The sequence below is a fragment of the Eucyclogobius newberryi genome, unplaced genomic scaffold (genome assembly GCF_026437365.1).
Source record: "Eucyclogobius newberryi isolate DKJ021-1_F unplaced genomic scaffold, fEucNew1.0.hap1 SCAF_19, whole genome shotgun sequence".
In the NCBI taxonomy this organism is placed as follows: Eukaryota; Metazoa; Chordata; class Actinopteri; order Gobiiformes; family Gobiidae; genus Eucyclogobius; species Eucyclogobius newberryi.
Window position 1 is genome coordinate 9,536,735 of NW_027315823.1, and position 23,453 is coordinate 9,560,187.

General features: G+C 39.3%; 4 protein-coding genes and 3 non-coding genes across 10 annotated transcripts in view; 6 read left to right on the forward strand and 1 right to left on the reverse strand.

Moving 5' to 3' along the window:
* The window catches only part of sfmbt1 (Scm like with four mbt domains 1), a 15,420-nt gene extending 12,259 nt beyond the window's left edge, over positions 1-3,161 (forward strand). For all 4 annotated transcript variants that reach the window (XM_072451646.1, XM_072451647.1, XM_072451648.1 and 1 more), the window contains exons 17-21: positions 1-84; positions 250-428; positions 504-728; positions 2,670-2,798; positions 2,978-3,161. The exon at positions 1-84 is cut by the window's left edge and continues 92 nt beyond it. In XM_072451646.1, the coding sequence (XP_072307747.1) occupies positions 1-84; positions 250-428; positions 504-728; positions 2,670-2,798; positions 2,978-3,118 (758 nt within the window). In that variant the 3' untranslated portion in view covers positions 3,119-3,161. The remainder of the gene's footprint in view (positions 85-249; positions 429-503; positions 729-2,669; positions 2,799-2,977) is intronic.
* Positions 3,162-5,849: 2,688 nt separating this feature from the next.
* On the forward strand, positions 5,850-13,782 carry stimate (STIM activating enhance). Its single transcript, XM_072451674.1, has 8 exons — positions 5,850-6,227; positions 8,189-8,237; positions 8,560-8,655; positions 8,735-8,856; positions 8,929-9,041; positions 9,398-9,475; positions 9,624-9,767; positions 12,223-13,782. The coding sequence occupies exons 1-8, from the start codon at positions 6,026-6,028 to the stop codon at positions 12,334-12,336; spliced, it is 918 nt and encodes a 305-aa protein (XP_072307775.1). The 5' UTR covers positions 5,850-6,025; the 3' UTR covers positions 12,337-13,782.
* Positions 11,449-11,521, forward strand: trnar-acg (transfer RNA arginine (anticodon ACG)). The gene has a single exon. It is a non-coding gene; the product is annotated as a tRNA-Arg (tRNA).
* trnar-acg (transfer RNA arginine (anticodon ACG)) lies at positions 11,915-11,987 on the forward strand. The gene has a single exon. It is a non-coding gene; the product is annotated as a tRNA-Arg (tRNA).
* Positions 13,783-14,048: 266 nt separating the features above from the next.
* On the forward strand, positions 14,049-14,915 carry mustn1b (musculoskeletal, embryonic nuclear protein 1b). The gene is made up of 3 exons (XM_072451679.1): positions 14,049-14,151; positions 14,223-14,346; positions 14,643-14,915. Exons 1-3 carry the CDS (start codon positions 14,143-14,145, stop codon positions 14,756-14,758), a joined length of 249 nt encoding a protein of 82 aa, XP_072307780.1. The 5' UTR covers positions 14,049-14,142; the 3' UTR covers positions 14,759-14,915.
* Positions 14,445-14,516, reverse strand: trnae-cuc (transfer RNA glutamic acid (anticodon CUC)). Its single transcript has one exon. It is a non-coding gene; the product is annotated as a tRNA-Glu (tRNA).
* Positions 14,916-16,034: 1,119 nt separating the features above from the next.
* LOC140365308 (inter-alpha-trypsin inhibitor heavy chain H3-like) lies at positions 16,035-22,501 on the forward strand. Its single transcript, XM_072451667.1, has 20 exons — positions 16,035-16,099; positions 16,316-16,470; positions 16,542-16,646; positions 16,869-17,031; positions 17,107-17,217; positions 17,298-17,426; positions 17,602-17,718; positions 17,791-17,959; positions 18,044-18,169; positions 18,689-18,870; positions 18,932-19,117; positions 19,209-19,345; positions 20,573-20,724; positions 20,802-20,834; positions 20,912-20,950; positions 21,434-21,541; positions 21,629-21,830; positions 21,909-22,081; positions 22,169-22,280; positions 22,352-22,501. Coding segments are annotated over exons 2-20 (2,385 nt in total). The 5' UTR covers positions 16,035-16,099; positions 16,316-16,468; the 3' UTR covers positions 22,491-22,501.
* Positions 22,502-23,453: the final 952 nt, after the last annotated feature.

Below are 23,453 nucleotides of genomic sequence, written 5' to 3' on the forward strand. Positions count from 1 at the left end.
AGTGCTGTCCAAACTTGTTTGGGCCTCGTATGGTTCTAGAGCGCTGCTCGGAGAACTGCTCAGTGCTCACAAAGACCAAATACAGTAAGTGTCTTAAACGGAACTGAATGTTTTTTTTTCTATCACGTGTAGTCATTTGAAAGAAATGCCATTATTCTGCTTTGTAAACCACTACTCGCACAAACATGCAAGTAGTGATAATATTTCAGTTATTCTGAATTATTATTTTTTCTAATCATAAAACAATAGCATATTACTATGGAAAAAAGAAGAGCAAACGGGTCGGTCGTCCTCCTGGGGGCCATTCTAACTTGGAGGGTGGAGTCAAGCGAAGAGGAAGAAGGAGAAAGCGGAGGAAGCAGCTCTTTGTTCATAAGAAGAGACGCTCTTCTGCGTCTGTGGATAATACTCCTGCTGGGTCTCCACAGGTATTTATATTGCCACCTTTCATCACCCAATAAAAAAAACAACAACAACTGTAATCATGTTCTATTTGGCAACAGGGAAGTGGAGAGGAAGAGGATCTTGATGAAGATGATTCTTTGAGCGATGATACTGGATCAGAGCTTCAAGATGACATGCAAGATGATTCTGAGCAATCTGTTAGTAAATCTCAGCCAACTACACCATCCCCATCACCACCGGCAACACCACGCCCCACGCGCCGGCGCAGGAAACCCCGTTCACCGTCTTTCTCTGATGACGAGAACCACCCTCCTTCACCAAAAGTAATTGGGTGTTTTTAATCAATGATGTTGTTGTGTTACTTTTAATGGCGGTTGGCGGCCAACTGAAACGTATTTTGGACCCTTTCATGGTCTCAATACTTGTCCGACATTTGTCCTTCAAGGTTCACTTTGTAGATATTTTGATTCCACCTGTTCCTTGCATATTCCTCTGTCATGTAATTTTTTTTTTTTTTTTTAGAGTGGTGGAATAGTAGCTGGTAGTACTTGTTGTGTTTTCATCATGCATGATCATGAAAGTGTTTTCGTCAATCAGGGATCATGATAGTTCATTTTGGTGTTTGTCGGTCTTGTCATTTTTTTCAGAATGACAAGTTAAAAGTTTCCTGATTAGTTTACATTGCAGATTTTGTCCGTTAGACTTCAGAAATCTCCATGGCGAAACACTGAGTGAGTGAGTGACCATTTTTACCACGGTCCACCACCATCACACACAGACTGTTGTTGTTGTTTTATGGCGGTTGGCATCCAAGTTGTTGTTGTTGTTGTTGTTTTATGGCGGTTGACATCCGAGTGTTGCATTACCGCCAGACTTTATTCCTTAGACTTTGTCCAAGTGTTGCATTACCGCCAGACTGTTGCTGTGTTACTTTTAATGGCGGTTGGCAGCCAACTGGAAAGGGGAATTTACCGCCGCCTACTATAGTTGTACGCCTTAGACTTTATTCTTTAGACTTTATTCTTTAGACTTTATTTTTTGACTTTATTCTTTAGGCCTTTCTTTAGACTTTATTCTTTAGACTTTATTCTTTAGCCTTCTTTAGACTTTATTCTTTAGGCTTCTTTCTTTAGACTTTATTCTTTTGACTTCTTTCTTTAGACTTTATTCTTTAGACTTCTTTCTTTAGACTTCTTTCTTTAGACTTTAGACTTTATTCTTTAGACTTCTTTCTTTAGACTTCTTTCTTTAGACTTTAGACTTTATTCTTTAGACTTCTTTCTTTAGACTTTATTCTTTAGACTTCTTTCTTTAGACTTTAGACTTTATTCTTTAGACTTCTTTAGACTTTATTCTTTAGACTTCTTTCTTTAGGCTTCTTTCTTTAGACTTTATTCTTTAGACTTTATTCTTTAGACTTCTTTTCTTTAGACTTTATTCTTTAGACTTTATTCTTTAGACTTCTTTTCTTTAGACTTTATTCTTTAGACTTTATTCTTTAGACTTTATTCTTTAGACTTTATTCTTTAGACTTCTATTCTTTAGACTTTATTCTTTAGACTTTATTCTTTAGACTTCTTTTCTTTAGACTTTATTCTTTAGACTATTCTTTAGACTTTATTCTTTAGACTTTATTCTTTAGACTTCTTTCTTTAGACTTTATTCTTTAGACTTTATTCTTTAGACTTTATTCTTTAGACTTTATTCTTTAGACTTTATTCTTTAGACTTTATTCTTTAGACTTCTTTCTTTAGACTTTATTCTTTAGACTTTATTCTTTAGACTTCTTTAGACTTCTTTAGACTTTATTCTTTAGACTTTAATCTTTAGACTTTATTCTTTAGACTTTATTCTTTAGACTTCTTTAGACTTCTTTCTTTAGACTTTATTCTTTAGACTTTATTCTTTAGACTTCTTTAGACTTCAGACTTTACTCTTCAGACTTTACTCTTCAGACTTTATTCTTAAGTATGTGTTTTACACTGTACCGTAAAGAAAAAGGAAAAGGAGCGATTGTTTCATTGTCTTTGAAGCCCATGAGATCAAAGCGCAAAGGAATTTCTGTTTCGATCCCAGTGTCATTCAACTGTAGAGAATATGGCCTTTACGCAGTCACTCCCAATGGCTTCTTGGCATTGCACAGCTTCTAGTTTTCATCTTTATTTGAGCAAAGAGTAATTGTCTCCTCCATGTTATGAATGCTACTAAAATGTTTAAAAGTCTTAAAGATTATTTTAAGAATCTGTATTTGTCTCTTTTTATAGACGTCCAAGAACGAGCCTCCCCAGAAGTTGTGTTTGGACAGCAGCCCCCTGGAGTGGAGTGTTACTGATGTAGTGCACTTTATCAGGACCACCGACTGTGCACCCCTGGCTCGGATTTTCCTGGATCAGGTACGGATCTAGTCTTTGTCTCTCTTTGTAATATGAGACCCAAAAAATCCAAGGATGTGCCATAATGCTTTGTCAAATCAGTACCGTGTTTAATTTGGGGTCAAACTCTAAACTCCCCTTTTGCATCCGCCTATGCTTTTGTTTGGAAATCTATTACAACACTGTTCATGTGCTTGCAGGAAATCGATGGACAGGCCCTGCTTTTGCTGAATCTACCCACGATTCAGGAGTGCATGGGTCTAAAGCTGGGACCGGCCATTAAGCTTTGCCACCACGTCGAGAGAGTAAAGCTGGCATTTTATCAACAGTTTGCTACGTAACTAAGGGCAAACGAATGCAAGCAGATTCTTTACAAAGGAAAAAGACGGCACACTTTGCTTTGTTTGTCAAAAGCAGACGGCAGATGTACAGTGGAAATCAAACTGTTTTGTGTTAAAAAAGACAACATTTTGCTTGTTTTTAAGATCAAATCAATGTCCAAATCTAATAATGGATATGAATTGGTGTTTTATGAAAGGCAATAATTTATCTTTTCTGATGAAATATGTGTTATTAATCTGTGTACGGTTCGCTCTGAGTGTTTTAAATTTTTAACCCAAATCCCCAACACAATGTTTTGTTTAAGATTTTGATGTAGGCGTAACATTCTGAGCTAGTTGAGGTATAACAAGGCTGATGCTTTGTGTGGCCTCAGATCCACTCACCGGCATGTTCTGCGATGAGCACCCTGTAGATGTGGTGTTCTGCGATGAGCACCCTGTAGATGTGGTGTTCTGCGATGAGCACCCTGTAGATGTGGTGTTCTGCGATGAGCACCCTGTAGATGTGGTGTTCTGCGATGAGCACCCTGTAGATGTGGTGTTCTGCGATGAGCACCCTGTAGATGTGGTGTTCTGCGATGAGCACCCTGCAAATGTGGTGTTCTGCGATGAGCACCCTGCAAATGTGGTGTTCTGTAATGAGCACCCTGCAAATGTGGTGCAAGTGCGTAAAAAAACTAGCTCCAAGCGCAAATGAATTCCTATGCGCTTCTTGCCACATAGTGACCGTTTCAAACACACTCACCCAAAAATGGAAGACGAGAGAATGGATTTAGCGGGATCTGTTCTGCTGCAAACGGGGGATTGTGTTATTTAGTTTCAACAGGAAATCAGAATTTTGTTTTTATTTATTTTGTTTAATTCAATTCAAAAGAGCCAACTATACGATTATTGATCTTCTTTTAAGTGATATTGAATAACTTCTATACAATATTTCCTTCATATTAAGATTTGCTTAATTCTCTAGCCTTATGGCACATTGAAGACTATTGAAAAATAGTTTTGGGTGGGATGTACAGTGGGCTATTGGACTGAAAGTGGAATTTGTCCACATCTTTGAGAGTTATTTTTGCGTGAATCCTACATGACTGTGATGGTATTTAATTTGTTTCTATATGCCACTGCTGAAGTTCAAATATTTCTGTCAAGCTTTTTTTTATTTTTCTCGCGTATTTTCTGCAAAAATTATGTTTACAGCTCTCCAAGCACAAACATAGCCATTGTATGACTGTTTATACGCAGTCTGTGGGTTATATACAAGTATGTTGTATATATTGTACATGATTAAATATTTTCTAGCCTAACAATGCGTTTAGAGAAGTAAAATATGTGAATCACTGATCTGTGCTATAATTTTAACTTTAAACACTTGTAAGTGTTTTTACATTTTTAACAGTTCCAGTTTACTGGCTGTGAAACAAGATCTTTATGTTGAAAATAATGTGTTGTGTGAACTCGAGCCTTTTTATAGTTGTATTTGGGTGGATGTTTTTTTCCTCCCAAGTCAACTAAAAGCGAATAAAAGAATCTGACGTTACATTGCTCTTGTGCCTTTTTTCTCTCCCCCCCCTCTTATTTATGTAGTTTATGTGCACATTGTAGTTAAACATTTACAATAGATTGGTTATGCACATAGAAACCAAAATAAAGAAAAACTAAACATAATTCAACTCTAAGCTGCTAGATATGTTATACATTCAATGAATGCTGTAGTCCCAGTCTAATCAACTGTTCTGGGACAAATCAGGGTTAGTTTCCCAATCCCACAAACAAAAAAATATCCTAAAATGTAAAACAATAATTAATAGGACTTTTATATGGATTCTGCCTTTATTATAAGTCTCTATATCAAAGTTAGTTAAATTAACTTTAAAAGATGATTGTAGAACCCCAACAAATGCCCAAACTAGTGTCAAACATCTCTCCAGACACCAGCTGTACTCATTCATATATTTAACTGTAATCTTGGCAGAATTTAACATCAGATATTGCTTTGTTCAGAGCGTGTTTCTACTTAAACTGAGAGTAAGTCAGATCTGAATACAAAACTATAGAGGGTCAGTAGTCAGTAATGTTTAGTTTTGTTTCTGCAAACCAGTGCAGGAGAACGGGTTCAGATTAGTAGTTTTAAAGTAAAAAAAAAAATCAAATTAATTTAAAGATAAATCTGAAACATCATTTCCCAGCAAGCACTTGGTTTGCTTGCGTCACACGTAATGTCACGCATGTCAACATAGGTGGACAGTTCAGAGGAAGCAGCTGGAAGTACCGAAACCGCGACCCGCAAAGGTGTATTAGATGCATTTTTTATTTTACAATAGACCAAGGAAAAACACGCTGAACTGTGTGAAATGTAAAGCGGGTATATGCATGAACACATAGGATGTTTGTGATGAAGAAGATTAGAGACTGCAGGGCTAGCTTACATCTGAAACGCTTGTTAGCTTGTAGCTAGCAGCCGATGAGGGCAGCAGCATTATAGCAGCTGTATTACCTCTCACAGGACTTCAGTCAATTCACCCCCGATTCTTTTTACCTTTGTTCATTTTTATAATCGGACACAGACGCCCTGATTATTCGCATTCAATCCTACAACTATTTGCTCTCGATTTGCACGAGTTTAATCTCCATCTGCAGATTCGTGTATAAAGTGTTGGTTCCTTCTTTAGTAGTTCGTGTTCTTATTATTACTCTCAGCATTACGTGTGCGGACGTGACTTCTGTGCTGTGTATTTAGTGGCACGTTATTATGGCCGGATGGGGCGTTAAATGAGAATGAGAGTGAGTGTTCCTCAGAAAGGATGCCATCGTTCTCCTGAGACTGTCCTGTCCAGCGGGTCGATTATTAGCTGACCAACACCCCGGTGTAACGGCTGCCACGTGTGCCCTGTGCCCTGTGCGTGTCTCATGGCGGGAGTGAGCGGGGCCAGCATGTTGACGGGACCAGCAGCAGCCGCACAGCCCGCCTTGGCCCCCAGCAACATCTCTGTGGCCCCCAGTGCGAACCCTGGAGCGGATGCCCAGGGCTGCGAGAACGGGGCCCTCATGGACTCCTTTGGGATCTTCCTGCAAGGGCTCCTGGCTGTGATGGCCTTCAGCATCCTCATGTGTGAGTTCCCTTTATTATTATTATTATTGTCATCGTTTTTATTCGGACACAATGGGTGAGAAAACATAGGGCATTTCTGTCATCAAGTTCCATCTCAGTGAGACAACAAGGCAAGTTTATTTGTAGAGCATATTTCATACACAAGGCAATTAAAAGTGCTTCACACAACAGGAAAAAATGCATTCAAATCACAAAGACATGACAGAAATCACAAAAAAGTTTAAGAAATAAAAGAGAAGAGTGCAAAGAAAAATCCTTTCAGTCATATGCACAGCTAAACAAAACTGTTTTTAGCTTAGATTTGAACATTGTCAGAGTAGAAGCCTGTCTCATATCTTGAATGAATGAATGTTCCAGTTTTTAGCTGCATAAAACTGAAACGCAGATTCCCCATGTTTAGTCCTGACTCTGGCACCAGCAGGAGGCCGGTCCATGTTTAGTCCTGACTCTGGCACCAGCAGGAGGCCGGTCCATGTTTAGTCCTGACTCTGGCACCAGCAGGAGGCCGGTCCATGTTTAGTCCTGACTTTGGGCACCAGCAGGAGGCCGCTCCATGTTTAGTCCTGACTGTGGGCACCAGCAGGAGGCCGCTCCATGTTTAGTCCTGACTCTGGGCACCAGCAGGAGGCCGCTCCATGTTTAGTCCTGACTGTGGGCACCAGCAGGAGGCCGCTCCATGTTTAGTCCTGACTCTGGGCACCAGCAGGAGGCCGCTCCATATTTAGTCCTGACGTTTTATAAGCAGAACCGTTTCTGGACGCAACTCTAAACTCTAAAACAAACATGAAATTATGGATTTTTATAACAATATAATCTCCAACACTGTAATTCCAGACTTCAACTAATTTATTTTAATCTGGCTTTAACAACACCAATCTCATATCATTTCTTCAGCTTGATAGAGTGTGAGAAAAATACATATTTGAACTGATTTACATTTTGATATTGTTTAAGTTCAGAACAGAAACACAAAAACCTTTCCTAGCGGTATGAGCACAAAGGCTGAACCAAATACTTTCTGTAATATCTTTAATGGTAAGTTCTCAGTCTATTATCGTGTCAGCAAACTATATGTCTATGACTTTTACTATAAATTATGTAATTGTTATTCAAACTCTGCATAGCTCCAAAACAACATCGGTGACATTGTCTAAACGTCGATGTATTGCCCAGCTCTATCACTGACGGCAAAATCAGTTTTGCTCTGTTTGCACGCATGATTTATGTTTTAATATGAAACTGGATATTGGATTGTTTGTGGAGCTAAATGATTGTACTTAAAGGTGGAATGGACGATTTTTTGGCCCAAATCTGAGTCTTATTTCCTCGTGGCGTGAACTGCCGATTAGTCCTGCCACGTATCAATCATAGAACTCACCTACTGCTCACCTGCAGCCTCGTTGGCTCGTCCCCAGGAGAGCAGCATGTTTCCAACATTTATAGTTGATTGTGATTAGATTTTTCTGCTCTAATTGTTATTATGCAACTATTTTTCTGTCTTATTATTGTGGGGTTATAACATTACAACATTTACATTTAGTTGTTTATTAGTATGAAGGACTCGTATCCAGAATCATCTTGATGCTACACTTTTTTTAGGCCATAGGTTATCACTACAGATTTCTTACAAAAAATATATTCACATCTAAATTTGTAGTCTTGAAAATGTGATATTTAAGTATGTATGTTCGAACACAACATGTCATTACTGCCTTTTGGCTCTCTCCGTTGGACATTGGGCGTGAACGTTCTGAGCTCATAGTTTGAGCTCAAAACAGAAGCTGAGGTCATGGCAAAGCATTTCAGTGTCTACATGAAAAATTAATAATTAAACACTGTTGTGAACGACGGCATCATTATACGAGTAATTATCCTGCTTCCGATTAGCATTGATCATGTTCACTTGCACGCCTGCTTGTGGTATTTAAAGGTATTGTTCTGTACGTTTTTTTCTTTTACAGTAAAACGATTGCGGGAGCCCAAACATGAAAGACGACCCTGGAAGATCTGGTAAAGTAGCTTAAGAGAGGTGTTTGGTGCTAGAATCTGGCCAAGTTAGAATTGTGGGGGTCAAACTAGTGACAGAAAAGAGGCTGTGAAAATCTCATATATGCTGTATACAGTAACATAGTTATTATTTTGCTTTTCTTTTCTTTTTTAGACTTACAAATGGATTTCTTAAAGCTGACACAAGGTTTAGATTTGGGATTCTAGATAAAAGGTTTATTTATTAGATCTCCAAAGGGCTGAATGTGGAGGCAGATGTAGCATACACTCGAGACGGAACGATATAAACATGTTTAATTAATCACAGTCATGTTTTTCTGTGCAGGTTTCTAGACACTTCTAAGCAGGCCATAGGAATGCTATTCATTCACTTTGCTAATGTCTACTTGTCTGATATCACCGAGGAGGATCCCTGCTCACTGTAAGACCCACTTTGTCGCTGCGTACACCGGCTAAAGCCTCATAAACTCGTTACTATATTGGCTGTTTTTCTGTCTTAGATATCTCATTAACTTCCTTTTGGACGCCTCTTTGGGGATGTTGCTGATCTACGCTGGCGTGCGAGCCGTCAGCGCAATTGTTGAGTGGAGGCAGTGGGAAGCTCTGCGTTTTGGAGAATATGGTAAAAAGCTGTTCGGTCTTTTTTCACGTCATGTTCTGTACGAGGATATAAGCGTGTCTTTTGTGCCCTCAGGAGAACCTGTCCAGTGCACAGCTTGGCTCGGCCAGTGTATCCTCTACATTCTCATTATGATGTTTGAAAAAGTTCTCATCATGTTAGTTCTCCTCATCCCCCAGTGGAAACAGGTCAGTTATATTGCTAAAATTCAATCATATTACATCATTTAACAATATATAAATACATCTAGGTTTGATTATTGTTTTAAAGCCCTGTAGGCCTAAACTCCCTCAACACAAATACAAATGGAGTTCAATAGTCATTTCCTGAGCTTGCCACATGTTTTTTCTGATGGAGGATTGTCTGTGGACCTCTTTGTTAAAAAGGCTCATCATTAACGATTAAAAATGTGTCATCTATATCTATTTTAAATGCTGTTAAATTGCACAGCCTTACGATATTGAAAAATAACCGATGAAGCTGGAAACAGGGCCACGGATTACTCTAAAATGCACAATCGTTGATCTAATTGACTCTGTTGCAGTTGGCTGTCCTCAACCCCATTAACAACCCTGAATTGGAGCTTGCCATTGTCATGCTTATTGTTCCGTTCTTTGTGAATGTAAGTTTTATTCTTTATGGATTTTATTCTAGGTATACTACAAACTATATACAGTTGGTTTTGATTATATCTGTTTGACATATTGCACCAAAGTATATTTCTTGTGTCAGCTTATGTTAATGTGAGTTTTTGTGTGGTTTTGAAACAGGCCCTTATGTTTTGGGTTGTTGATAACTTTCTAATGAAGAAACACAGGACAAAAGCGAAGCTGGAAGAAAGGGAGGAAGACTCGCGGGGAAATGGCAAAGTTCGCTACAGGAGAGCTATGTCACATGACGACTCTGAGTCTGAGGCAAGTGATGGTTTTATTATTGCTTTTAGTTAATTATCCATGTCATTTCGTGTTTGTTTGTGCTCCTCTAATGTCGTATTACTCTTGAATGCAGTAAATGAGAGCTGCTGCATTAACATGCTCAGAGGCGTCGGCTGAGTATAATGTGTTTAAAGGGCCTGTATTTAAGCTTTTCACAGTTGTATTCTTATTAAAACACCCCTGGAGTTACTTCATTATCTGATCATGTCATTGCTCAAATTGACTCAACTGCGCCCCGCTTGCTCACTGGTATCGCCCCTTCATCCGCTCTATTGTGTCTGTTGGGTTTGTGCTGAGTCGTGCTAAAATCAATAAATACTTTAAGATCATGCAGTGAACAATGCAGTGTGGATATCAAGTTAAACACTTTAGAAATACCTCAACACAGGACACCTCTGTGTTTGTAAAGGCAGGTGTTTGTATCACAAAGCTAAGGCTAACTTCAATTAAGACATGACAAAATAATTAACCAATCAAGTTTGTAAGTGAAGACTACCTAATTGTTTTTATACAGAGATTACTTTGATTTGTGGCATTACTTTAATAGTTACTTTGCTTCAGTCACCTGGCTCACGCCGGCTTGATATGTGTATTACTCTGAATTGAATTCTACACAATAATTCTCAAGAATATTGCAAGAATTCATCTGGCTGGCCAGGTTAATGCGCTTTAAGAGTTGAGCTGCACCTTGTCTGGATGATCAACGAGATTTGAAGTGTCCAATGAGGGTGTCCAGCAGCCTAGTGCAGACCAACAAAACTGGAACCTCAAACATCGATCGACACCGAGCGGATCTGGGCAGGTCTTGTTTATCCCAAACACACCCAATACTTCAGATCACTACTACTATTGCCCGTCTTTTAACTGGAACAAGAAAATATGAGCACATTTCGCCTATTTTAGCTTCACTCCACTGGCCGCCCGTCCATTTTAGGATTCATTTTAAAACTCTTTTATTTACTTTTAAAGCCTTAAATGATCTTGCCCCTCCTTACCTCTCCGAGCTGCTACACCCCTACACTCCCAGCCGTTCCCTCAGGTCAGCTGACCAGCTACTCCTTACAGTGCCACAAGCTAGGCTAAAGCTCAGAGGTGAACGAGCCTTTGCAGTGGCAGCTCCAAAACTGTGGAACAAACTGCCACTCCTTTTAAGAAAAGCCTCCTCACTGCCTCTTTTTAAATCGCTTCTTAAAACCAATCTGTTTTCTCTGGCTTTTAACACCATGTAGTGTGTTGATTGTATGTTTTATGTGTTGGGAGGGCAGCACCTTTATTTATTTTTATTTTTATTCCATTGATTTTAGTGTGTTTGTTTGATTTAAATTTCTATTTGATTTTGTTTTTATATCTTATTTTATTACTTTTATCGTATTTATGCCTCTGTAGTCTTTTACCTTGCTATGAAGCACTTTGGAACCCTCTGGTTGTGTAAATCGTGCTATATTAATAAAATGGATTGGATTGGATAATGTCCAATCCTTGTTCAAAGTAGAATGAAAAGCCCTTTTTTAAGTGAGCTTCAACTCTCAAAGCTCATTGACATTGAAAGCACAAGCAGGAAAATGCATTATTAATGGAGTCTGTATCAGCACAGTTGGCTCTGGGACGCGTTGCTGGTGGGGGGTGCATTTAAAGGTGTAGCAAACCTCTGTGGTCTATGGGGCCAGTGGCGCAATGGATAACGCGTCTGCCTACGGAGCAGAAGATTCCAGGTTCGACTCCTGGCTGGCTCGGAGTTTTTTTTCTTGTTCTTAGTACTTAGCATTTTCAGAATCAGAATAAGGTTCATTGCCATTTGTCAATTATGTCAATCATTGTCCTGGTGATTCGATGCAACAAAAGATCAAGATAAATGACAATCAAAAATAGACTTAAATCTAACATACATTATGCAGGTAAAGCAACAATAAAGGGCTATAAAACTATTATAGGCATAGCCGCTTACTGTACATAACAGTTTGGAGCTGTTTTACTTCTGATATTTTCATTTTCTGCATCAGCTAAGTATTTATATTATCCCGCCCCGCCCACTTTTTCAAACGCATCGGCACTTCCATTGTAATCGCGTGATCCCCCCTGGGCCAATTTATAATAGAATTAGGGTCTGTCGATTGTATCTCTCACACGGGCCAGTGGCGCAATGGATAACGCGTCTGCCTACGGAGCAGAAGATTCCAGGTTCGACTCCTGGTTGGCTCGTCCGTTTTAGCGCGTGTAGTTTCTGGGGACTTATTGTTGCCTTCGGCAAGACGAGTTTATTTATAGTGTCTCATCATGGTACATGAGGAGGGCAGTAGCATGAAGGGTCTGGCCTAAAGACCCACACTGGCTAATGTTCCCTACAAGTGGGGAAATCTTTTTCATATATATATATAATGCAACAGAGGTTTTGGTTTTACACTTATTTACATTTTGTAACCTTCTCATTGTGTAGATTCTCTTCTCAGCCGATGATGAGATGGATGAATCAGAAGAGGATGATGTCCGTCGTCTCACTGGCCTGAAGACTGTAAAAAAAAAGAAACATCGTTTGGGGATCCCCGTTTGACCTATGCCTCCAAAACCCTGTTTTGAATTTTTCCTGTAGCAGATCATTTTACAACAGAATCCACATTCCCCTTTACTGAACAGTTTGAGAGGTAAACAGAGGAACACATCAAGGGTACTACTTTTTCCTTCTTTTTATTTTATTTTATTATTTTTTTATGAGGAACAAATATGCAGTAACCTGTGGATGTCTGTTTCATTTTTTCATATCCTTTTTCAAATTGTAACCACTTCTGCCTCCTACATTACTCATTACAGTTTGCAAAATGCATTAATACACTACCCAAAACTCAACTACTGACTTGGGTAAGGGTTTGTTAATATTTGATCTTTCAACTATGTCTTTCAACTATGTGTTTCATCGTCCTGTAATTTGTGTCTTCGTGTACAAGTAATGTCTTAAAGGAAATGTCTGAATGAACGTCACTGCAATGGCAAAAAAAAGATTGCCAATATTAAGGGATGATAGATTGAAAGAGGAAGAAAACATTCATACCACATGGAGATGTCACCATTTAGTTGCAGAAGCAGAAGAACACATTTAAATGATCACAATAATCGTAAAAAAATGAATATAGACATAAACCATTTACAAACAATACACAAGGATTAGATATGTAGTTAGCAAATATTATGTGTTTAAAATAAATGTTTCTGTGATGTAACACTTTGCAGTGTTACATATATGGCAGATCATACCACAGTTGAATGAAAACATTTTCAATATATCCTACTGTGTAACTTGTATGTGATGTTTATGTCAGAGAAAGAACACTTTCTTTAGTTATTGTCCCGGAGAGCGATCGATCATATCTATTGTAAGGACCAATGTGTTCTACAGTCAGCACAGAATGGGCTTTTCTTTTCTTTTAAATGCTTTGATGTTCTCTGTGTGTCTTCTTAACTTTGTTTTATACTGTATTTTCACCTAAATGTGACATGTCAAAATGTTTGTATCAAATGTTGAAGATTGGAATTTGCACAACCTCTTATTTCTGTTTGTGTTAAACAATGTGCCTGGATGAACTTACCAGCAGGTGTTTTATTTTGTGTTTCATTTTATTTGTGTATTATTATATTCGATCTATTCCACCAGGGCCTTGGGGACTTCAGCTGGCTCTGATCTCATGAATGTGACATCCAAAGACCCATAAACTGTTAAAGACCATGGCCCAGAACCATGCAGGTGGTAGTCTGTGACTGGAGTGTTTGTGTGTGTGCTGGGGGTGCAGGGATGACAGGATGCATGGTTGAACTTGTACAAAAATACTGAATGGCTAACCAGACTTATTGCCCTATTATATTTGTGGGTGCAATAAGTCACCGCTTATTTATAAAGGTGACAGTTGTCGCAGGAGGAGAACGGCTTAGTATTGTGTGACAGACCTACTACTCAACTAAAACGATAAATTATTGTTTTTGTTTTTTCCAATAAATAATGCAACATGATATTTGTCCTGTCCAATTATTGCCAAATAATAAAAAGGTAATTTATGTTTACTGTAAACTGCTATAGGCGATATCTATTCACGTGTAGCCTCTGTATTGTTTACAATCACATCATAAGTATAGCTAGGTTACATGAGTCAGTAGTAAGGGGCCGGACATTTGTAGCTGATCTCATCACAGCCATGTCTATTAAACTGAGAGAGCCATTAAGGAGCCCACTCTGTAACGTCACCCCTAATAATACACTCTGACAACAGAGCTGCTGGGGGGGCCCTGGGAGTGGAACAAATGGGACTATAAATACGAAGGGTAACTTTCTACCACACAGACAGAAGCGGGACAGAACATTGTGGGCAGAATGTCACAGGTGAGTGAGATCTTCAAGTTGAGGCGTTTCCACCTCTTTCAACCCCTGTCTGTGTAACTCATGTGCAATAGACTGGAGAAGTAAAGAAGAAAAAGCGACCCCCAATGAAAGAGGAAGACCTAAAAGGCGCACGTAGTAAACTGGGCATGAAGGGCGAGGCTAAGAGCAAGACTTACGAAGTGATGGTGGAGTGTGGTGAGTATGCTACACTTTACGTTAACATGGCGTTTTCTGTGTTTAAGTGACTAGGCCTAAAAAAAAAAAAAAAAAAAAAAGAACAGAAAAAGTTAAAGTTCCCTGACCGGGAATCGAACCCGGGCCGCGGCGGTGAGAGCGCCGAATCCTAACCACTAGACCACCAGGGACTGATGAGCACGTGGCTGCCAAGACCGGTTTTAATTTAGTTAGTTTATAATTCAATTTCCACGAGTTGCCGCACACTTTTTACTTTCTGGAAACATAGTAGACTTTCCCTTTTCTCTCTCTTTCAGAGCGAATGGGAAAAGTCGCTCCGTCGGTTTTCAGCGGAGTGAGAACAGGAACTGAGACGGTTCTGGAAAAAGACAGTAGCGCCAAAACCTCTGGAGCCAGTGTGTTCAACAAGTAGCCTGGCACAGACTGCATTTGATTGACTTTGCTGATTCCTTCTCTTATCTGTGTGTGAATGGTTTGTTATACTTAAAATGACTGATGCATATATTTGTTATTAGCCCATGAATATGATTAAACAAACAGCTGCTGGGAATAAATGATGGGAAATGAAAGATCACCTGACTCAAGTGAAACTACACTGCATGACAGAGTTTGTATTTTATTTTGGTCATAGGCCCTATTTGGTGGCTATTCATGGGTTTCGCTATGGCAACAGTCCAAGATTTCACATTCTGATTCCCGTGGATATCTAGCCAGGCTAGTTTATTTAGAAAAAAGAAAAAAAGTTTCATGATGAAAATCAACATTTAAAAGTTGTATTGTTTGTATTTGTGTCCTTCTCCAAAACATAGAAAAGCTGCCTTTTCTTTGGAAATGACATAGACCTAGATTCCTAAACATTTGGTAAACCTTGATCCCTGCCCCTGTTGGTCAATATTGATGCAGGCACACTTTAGGCCCTCCTCCCTGCCGGGGCGGTCAGATTATTTAGTGAAGCCCCAGTGTATTCAGAGTGTTCAGTAGAGATTGGGTCATGTCTGGACTTTTGGGTGTCCGACGCCTGCTGCTCTGGGGCAGCCTCAGCCTCGTGCTGCCCAGGCTGGCCCCTGGAGCTCTGCTGATTTCTACGGAGGAAGCAGCCAACTCACAGGTATTTATGTTTTAGAGTGACTTGAAGGTGGAAAATGTGGCCATAATAAAGCTTTTTTATTCACTGTTTGTCTCTCCTTTCAGCTTGCAAACGGACAGACAAGATCATCATTGCAGGTAAACGTGCTCACTATTCGGAGGCAGAGGTGGGTGATTTATATTCCCTCGATTACATGGATTAAAGTAGTCTGATCAACATGCTTAAATAAAAATAAATACACCTATAAAATGAATAAAATAAATAGAATAAAATAAATAAGATAAATAAAATAAATGAAATAAAATGAAATAAAATGAAATAAAATGAAATAAAATGAAATAAAATGAAATAAAATGAAATAAAGATACATTCTTTTTAAATACATTAAAAAAAATGTCTTTACAATTTAATTTCTTTATAATTGTTCTTTGTAATTCCGGTTGCTGTACCAATGTTTTAAGTATTTAAGACAACAAAAACAAACATTACAAAAACAGATATGCACAGGACCAGAGAGAATACAAAATAAGTAAAAAAAATTGGAAAAACATATTATTTTTTCTTTTTGCAATTATTATATTACTTTTGAGGGTCAAACCTCCCACTACACAATATGGACTAACCTTGTTTTTTTACTCGTAGAAAAGAAGTACTGACAAGAATACGGTAAGGTTTTCATCATAACAGGAAGCCTCACTATTCATCCAGAGACTCACCCAAGCATCGACATACACTCCCAAGTGGAATCACTGACTTAACACTCACTTACGCAGCAATCATTTGAAGTTTGCCAACTACATCACTGAACCAGTTATGAAAATATAAAATTGCATGCTCATTATTACTGACTGCTAAAAGGTAACAGCTTGTTTATTGGTCCAGGTGGAGGTGTACAGCGTGACGGTGGACTGCACGGTCACCTCGCGTTTTGCTCACGCAGTCATCACGTCCAAGGCCCTGAACAAGGCCAACAGCTCTCAGGAGATCTTCTTTGAGGTGGAGCTCCCCAAGACGGCGTTCATCACCAACTTCAGCATGTCAGTTCTGCCCACCGGAGAACATAACAGTGCCCATGTTTAGGTTTGACCCGTCGTTTTGTGCCACACAGGGAAATTGACGGCCAAGTGTATGTAGGTGTGGTGAAAGAGAAGGAGAAGGCCAAGAAGCAATATGCCACAGCTGTTAAGGCTGGGCAGACCGCTGCACTGGTGAAGTAAGTCTCCCACTTGCTGAAGTCATTTTGTTGCCCTTTGTGCTTTAGGAGCACTGAACTGAGTTGTTCAAATAGTCCAAATAGACTATTCTGGAATGTGACCATTTTTAACAATGAATATTTTGCTACTACTGAAAAAAGATTTAAAAATAAGATTTAAAAGAACTTAGCAGATTTTTCAAATAAGTTCCCTTTTTACATTCTTTAACTGTTCTATTTCAGGGCTTCTGGGAGAAAGATGGAGACGTTTTCTGTGTCCGTTAACATTGCAGCCTTAGCTAATATAACATTTACACTGACCTATGAAGAGCTCTTAGAAAGAAAATTTGGCCAGTATGAGATCCTGACCCGAGTCAAGCCCAAGCAGCGCATTCAAGAGTTCAAAGTATTCATCAGCAATCTTCAATAATACATAAATGCGTAAACAATGTGCAAACATTAGTCTTTTATCTGTTTTCAGATTGTTACAAACATCTATGAACCTCAAGGAATTTCACATGTTGATGTCCAATCAACTTTCCTCTCCAATGAGATGCTTCCTCTAGTGGAGAAAACTGTGACGGACAAAAAAGTACAATCTGTTGTTTGTATGTAACATGGCAAAGAAAAACGCTGTATATCCACTAACTATTTATTTGTGTATTTGCACAGGCTTACATCTCCTTCTCGCCAACACTGGAGCAGCAGAGGAGTTGCCCAGACTGTGAGGGGACTTTGATTAATGGAGATTTTACTGTGAAATATGACGTGAAGAGAGAAAAAGGCCTTGGCGACATACAGGTACAACACAACCACTAGGTTTTATCATCAGCTGTACTAAATATACTTGAATGAAATACAAAGTAACTGTGATGATTGAGGGAAAATGTGACTTGGTTCTTTGTCATTGGATTAAATAAAAAGAGTAGCACTCCAGTAATTGAATTTATTTGTATCCATGTCTTCTTTCAATCAGATCAACAACGGCTACTTTGTGCATTACTTTGCTCCCCCTGACCTTCGCCGTGTCCCAATGAACGTGGTGTTTGTCATCGATCGGAGCGGTTCTATGAGTGGCAAGAAAATGGCTCAGGTGAAGTAGACACACGGTCATTCCTTATTCTCTCAAATGCAGATGATTCTAAATATGCGATTGTTGTTCTAGACTCGAGAAGCAATGCTAGCAATCCTCCAAGACCTGCAAGAGGAGGACCACTTTGCCATCATCCCATTTGATCATGAAATTACGCCCTGGCGACCAACAATACAACAAGCAACCAACCAAACTGTTACTGAAGCAATGGACTTCATTAGGAACTTAGAGGATAATGGAGGTCGGCAATTTTGAATATGCCAACTATATACACTACATATGAATCCTGTATAACAATTATACCTCTAATTCTATGATTATGCAGGTACAAATATTAATGATGCGGTGTTGAAAGGTGTTGAGATGCTTCACACGGCAAGGAGAAACGAAATGCTTCCTCAAAGAAGTGCGGATATGATTATTTTACTGACTGACGGCATGCCAAATTCAGGTATCTATCCATCTATCCATCTATCATCTATCCATCTATCTATCCATCCGCCCATCTATATATCCATCTATCTATCCATCCATCTATCCATCTATATATCCATCTGTTCATCTATATATCCATCTAGCCATCTTTCCATCTATCCATCGATCTATCTATTTATCCATCTATCCATCTACATATCCATCTATCTATCCATCCGCCCATCTATATATCCATCTAGCCATCTTTCCATCTATCTATATATCCATCTAGCCATCTTTCCATCTATCCATCGATCTATCTATATATCCATCCATCCATCTTTCCATCTATCTATCTATCTATCCATCCATGTATATATCCATCTATCATCTATATATCTATCTATATATCCATCTTCCCATCTATCTATCCATCTATCCAGCTATATATCCATCTATCCATCAATCATCTATATAGCCATCTACATACATCTATCCATCTATCATCTATCCCCCTATATATCCATCTATCTATGTTTTCTCTTTGCAATCTAAGGAGAAAGTCGCACTGCCGTAATCCAACAGAACGTGCAAAAAGCAGTCAGCGGAAACATGTCCCTGTACTGTCTTGGCTTTGGGAATGACGTTGAATACACCTTCCTTGACGTAATGAGCCGAGAGAACAAGGGATTCGCTCGCAGAATCTTCGAGGACTCAGACGCCTCTCTTCAACTTCAGGTAAGGCCTCTTAATCCCAAAATTCCACCGATCACACTTTCTGCAAGTCTCGTGTTCCCAGGGTTTCTACACAGAGGTGTCCAGTCCTCTGCTGTTAGAGGTCGACTTGAGGTATCCCGTCAACGATGTGGACTCCTTGACAACGAACCACTTCAACCATTTGTTCAGTGGTGCAGAGGCTGTGGTGGCTGGTCGACTGATGGACAATGGCATGGATAACTTTCCCGTGGAAGTTTTTGGATTGGGGGTGAGGATCGCAAACGTGATCAAGTAGTAGACCGACGGACGTTTGGAGATTGTAGAGATCCTCAAAGCATCCATGTCTTCCTGTCTTTAAGTATGAAAACTACCAGGTTCAGGGCCAGGCCAGCGCCCTCGACTGGGGTGTGATGTACCCGGATGAGGAGTACATCTTTGGAGACTTTACCGAGCGCCTGTGGGCATACCTCACCATCCAACAGCTTCTAGACAAGAGGTTTTTGTTACTCATTTGTAATTTTTGTCGATATACAGTACGTAGCTTTTCTGGTGGAGTGTCTGCCATCTGCTGATACCCACAGAGAGGTTATTGCTTTGCCTGTGTGACATGTCAGGGGTGTTTTAACTTTAGCTGTTGCTGTTAAAACCAAAATCAGAGAACCAAAAACGCCACCTGGACATTAATGGGCCCAGGACCATATTAAAAACATTAAAAAGAAAGGCGCACAGATTCGTTGTTGACAAGAGGCACTTAGGCATTTTTAATACAGGATATGATTTCTTTATAAATAAGTTATTTCTATGAACAATAATTCTTAATAAAAACATTGGTCTCAGTGAAATTACACATTCATCGTTGTCCATAAAAACAATCACATTTACGTTGAGGGTAAGAAAAAGGCAAGGTGGCGGGGCATGCTTGTCCCATCCCCCATGACCTAAAAGTTGAAGTTAGTTTTAAAGGCGGAGCAGATATGGGCCTAAAATGCAACTTTCCTTTTACCTACTGCTGGGAAACTTCTGCTGCGCACCCTTGACGGGCAGCGGACGTGGCTAGTTCAGCCGGCTACACACACGGGACCTCAGCTTCCAGAACTACCAGCCGCCAAAGCACAATCCAGGAGTTCCCCATAGCACGGAGTGTCGTGGGGCGTAAGCCTCACCATGGCACTAGAGTAACACAAATTAGTGGCGGTAGAATTAAAAGACTGGAGTGGAAAATGCAGAAACTACCTGAGGACCGGAGAACAGGGCGTCGACAACAGCCCAATCTGAGGCGGAAGTGGGAGTAGCAGAGGAAGAAGAAGTGGTAGAGGGGTTTTTATAGAGTGTAATGACACCTGCTGGCCAATTGGATTAAAAACCATCCACACCATCACACCTGGAATGTTCCACAATATGGAAACGGGACTAACTATCACCGTGGGGATAAGCAGGCGGCGCCAACGGGGCGAGTTACTGCTCAGATCTGCGGAGAGGAGATCCCACTCACAGTAAGAATGTAGGTTTCGTTGTATTTTTGAGCGAGAAAACGCCTGTAGTTAAATGCATGCAAAATAGTTATATCTCCATGGAAACAAGCAGATGGCAGACCCTTCACCAGAAAAGTTACACCACCTTTAACTCTCTCGTACTTCTTACATTTAGTATCTGACTCAAAACGTAATCCAAACATTTTGAAGACAGACATTACGTTCTTGATGATTCTATTTTTGATTTGTAGTAAGACCGGTAGTGCTGAAGAAAAGACCAACAGTTCAGCCAAAGCACTGGAGATGTCCCTGCAGTATAATTTTGTGACTCCTCTCACATCCATGGTAGTAACCAAACCAGAATCTGAGGACCCACCGCTAGTGGCTGACAAGTTGACAGAGGGTACATCCTAGTCCTAATGATCTCTTAATATTGGAAAGGCTTTTGTTTTAATGTTTGTGCTGTTGTTTTATTCACAGAACAACGTCAAATGGCAGAGAAGGGTGTGACACGTAAGAGAAGACATTTTTTTACATGTAAATCTCATTGTTGTTTAAACCTACATCTGAATTTTCTTAATTTCTTATAGGTGCAAGCTATCAGCCTCCCAGTCGACCTACTCACTTAGGTAAGACTTTTTGGCTGATGGCAAAAGATGTTACTGACATTCTCAAAAAAAAGAAAAAATAAGATGTTTACATAAAAGACCTCCAGGTTTAAGACACAGTTCTCTAAAACAGATTGAATCCTTAAGAGATTTAGGATTTGCAAGTTGTAAAAAAAAAAAAAAAAAAAAGTACCGTACATTATTAAATATGCAGAGAATCCTTTTGACATATACAAGCTGTTTTCCAATTGCCTACAGACTTATTTTGGATGTGTAAATTAATGGTTGGAGTGCCGGAGAAATGGTTACAATGTAAATAGATTATTTATTTTACCATAACAAAAAAGCTTCTAATTAAGAGTTTACAGGTCACGAAAAGGATAGATCTACTATAACTACTTTGGATTTGGTAGACTGTCACATGCGGAGCAAGTTTACCCTTACAATTTACTTCAACATGTTATTATAATACATAGTAAAATTTACATGTCCTTAATCCTCTAGTGGATGGTGACCCTCATTTCCTGATTGAGCTGCCCGACAGGAAAGACGCTCTTTGCTTCAACATTAACAACAAACCTGGGACCATCCTTACTTTAGTCAAAGACCAAGGTATTGTTTTGAATGTTTTATTTAACAGTAAGGTGTGTCCAAGTATTTTTTATTTCATTTAGTCACCCACTTCCGATGCTTGTTCAGGTATTCTTGTAAATGGTCAGCTTATTGGAGACAAGGCAATCCCGCCTGGTGGTCAGATCAATACATACTTTAGTCGCTTTGGAATTGTCCATAAAACCTTGGGAGTAAAACTGGAGGTGGGCACGCAGGACATCTCCGTGTTCCAGGATGGCACGTTGGTGGATCTTCAGTGGTCTGGCACGGCATCTCTTAAAGGTCCCAAGTGAGTTTCTGCTCCAAAATGCCGCTCCCGCATTCTTATCAGTTCTGCTTTTTAACGAGCTTCTCTTTTTGACCCTAGTCTGGATTTACACGTGACCAAAGACCGTGGCTTGACCGTGACTTTAAAAGACTCCGTGAAGTTTGTGATCTTGCTGCATAAAGTGTGGAAGAAGCACCCGTACCACAGGGACTATCTCGGCTTTTACACATTAGACAGCCATCTTTTGTCCCCTAACGTCCATGGTCTACTGGGTAAATACACAATTGATGAATGAATGACTTAATCTGCCATTCCTATATAGTTTTATTCACATCTACTCTGTAAACGTTTGTCTCCAGGTCAGTTTTATCACAGCATTGAGTTTGAAGTGTCCAACATGCGTCCAGGAGAATCCCCCGAGAAACCAGATGCCACCATGTTTGTAAAAGGACACCAGCTAAATGTGACCAGGTACTACGTGGTTTCAAAGCAGTTACATTCATTTATAGTTTGCATAATTAAATTGGCGTCTCGTTTCACAGAGGCTGGCAGAGAGACTTCAGGAATAATATAAAAAATGGAGAGAAAATCCCCTGCTGGTTCATCCACAATAACGCCACAGGCCTCATTGACGGAGAAGCAAGTGACTACATTGTGTCGGGTCTTTTCAAAACCTTTTAAATGCTGTAAAAGCACTTCAGATTATGGAAAATTATATATCCAGACAAACAGTTGGTGTGTCAGTATTTTCTCCCCTGAATGAAATTAAAGATACACTTTTGGGTAAATAGAGGGTAAATGTTTTATTCGATTTGATTTCTTACTTAGTTACTAACCATAAATAGATATTTACACAAAAAGTTGTGCAAAATCTATTGTTAAGAGCAAAACATTTCCCATTCTATATAAAAAAAACTAAACAAAACAAAACAATGTATGTATTCAACTACAAAAAATGCTAAAATTGTCACCTCCTGCTCATTGACAGCAGATTTATCCTGGATTTATCCCATTGACTGCATAATATCCTGTTGCGCTGCTCCCATCTAGAGGCAACAAACTGAATTACAGGCAATTATTCATAAAATACTTTCCACATGCACATTAAAACACTTTTATTTATAAGTAGCCCAGAAAGAAGATAAAGCTTTGTCTAAGATAGCACCGTACCACTTTACACTGAGAGAGAAAAAGACAGATGGCAGTTTACTTATTATAAACCATACAACACCTCAGACTTCTCATTACTCATGACTATATTTTACTAAAAATGTTGCCTATAAATTTCGCCGCAGTTTTATAATATTACTCGTTTAAATTGTCAGAAAATGTGTGTCAGTTGCTTGTAAATTGTCTAAAGGTCGGCACTAGATCATACACTCCTAACTCACGGAAGTCAGAATTCCACAAGTTTGTATTGTAATTTTTTTTTTTTAATGCCAAAATCAATTATTATAAAACATTTACAACAAAAATAACAGTTTCCGCGAGTTAATAATACAGAATCGGGGCGAAACTTCCGAATTCGGACTTCCGTGAGTTAGCCGTGTATGATCTAGTGCCAACCATTGTCTAAATTGTGTTTGGCGCATGTATTTATTAGGTTTGGCGTCGCTTATTGATGACATAGAGACGTTCCGTTTC

Coding starts and splice junctions, on each gene's coding strand:
- stimate (XM_072451674.1), top strand. CDS start 6,026: ATGGCGGGAGTGAGCGGGGCCAGCATGTTGACGGGACCAGCAGCAGCC. Junction 6,228..8,188: donor GGCCTTCAGCATCCTCATGT/GTGAGTTCCCTT, acceptor TTTCTTTTACAG/TAAAACGATTGCGGGAGCCC. Junction 9,768..12,222: donor ATGACGACTCTGAGTCTGAG/GCAAGTGATGGT, acceptor CTCATTGTGTAG/ATTCTCTTCTCAGCCGATGA.
- mustn1b (XM_072451679.1), top strand. Junction 14,347..14,642: donor CGAAGTGATGGTGGAGTGTG/GTGAGTATGCTA, acceptor TCTCTCTTTCAG/AGCGAATGGGAAAAGTCGCT.
- LOC140365308 (XM_072451667.1), top strand. Junction 17,719..17,790: donor GTGGCAAGAAAATGGCTCAG/GTGAAGTAGACA, acceptor TTGTTGTTCTAG/ACTCGAGAAGCAATGCTAGC. Junction 20,725..20,801: donor GGCTGACAAGTTGACAGAGG/GTACATCCTAGT, acceptor TTTTATTCACAG/AACAACGTCAAATGGCAGAG.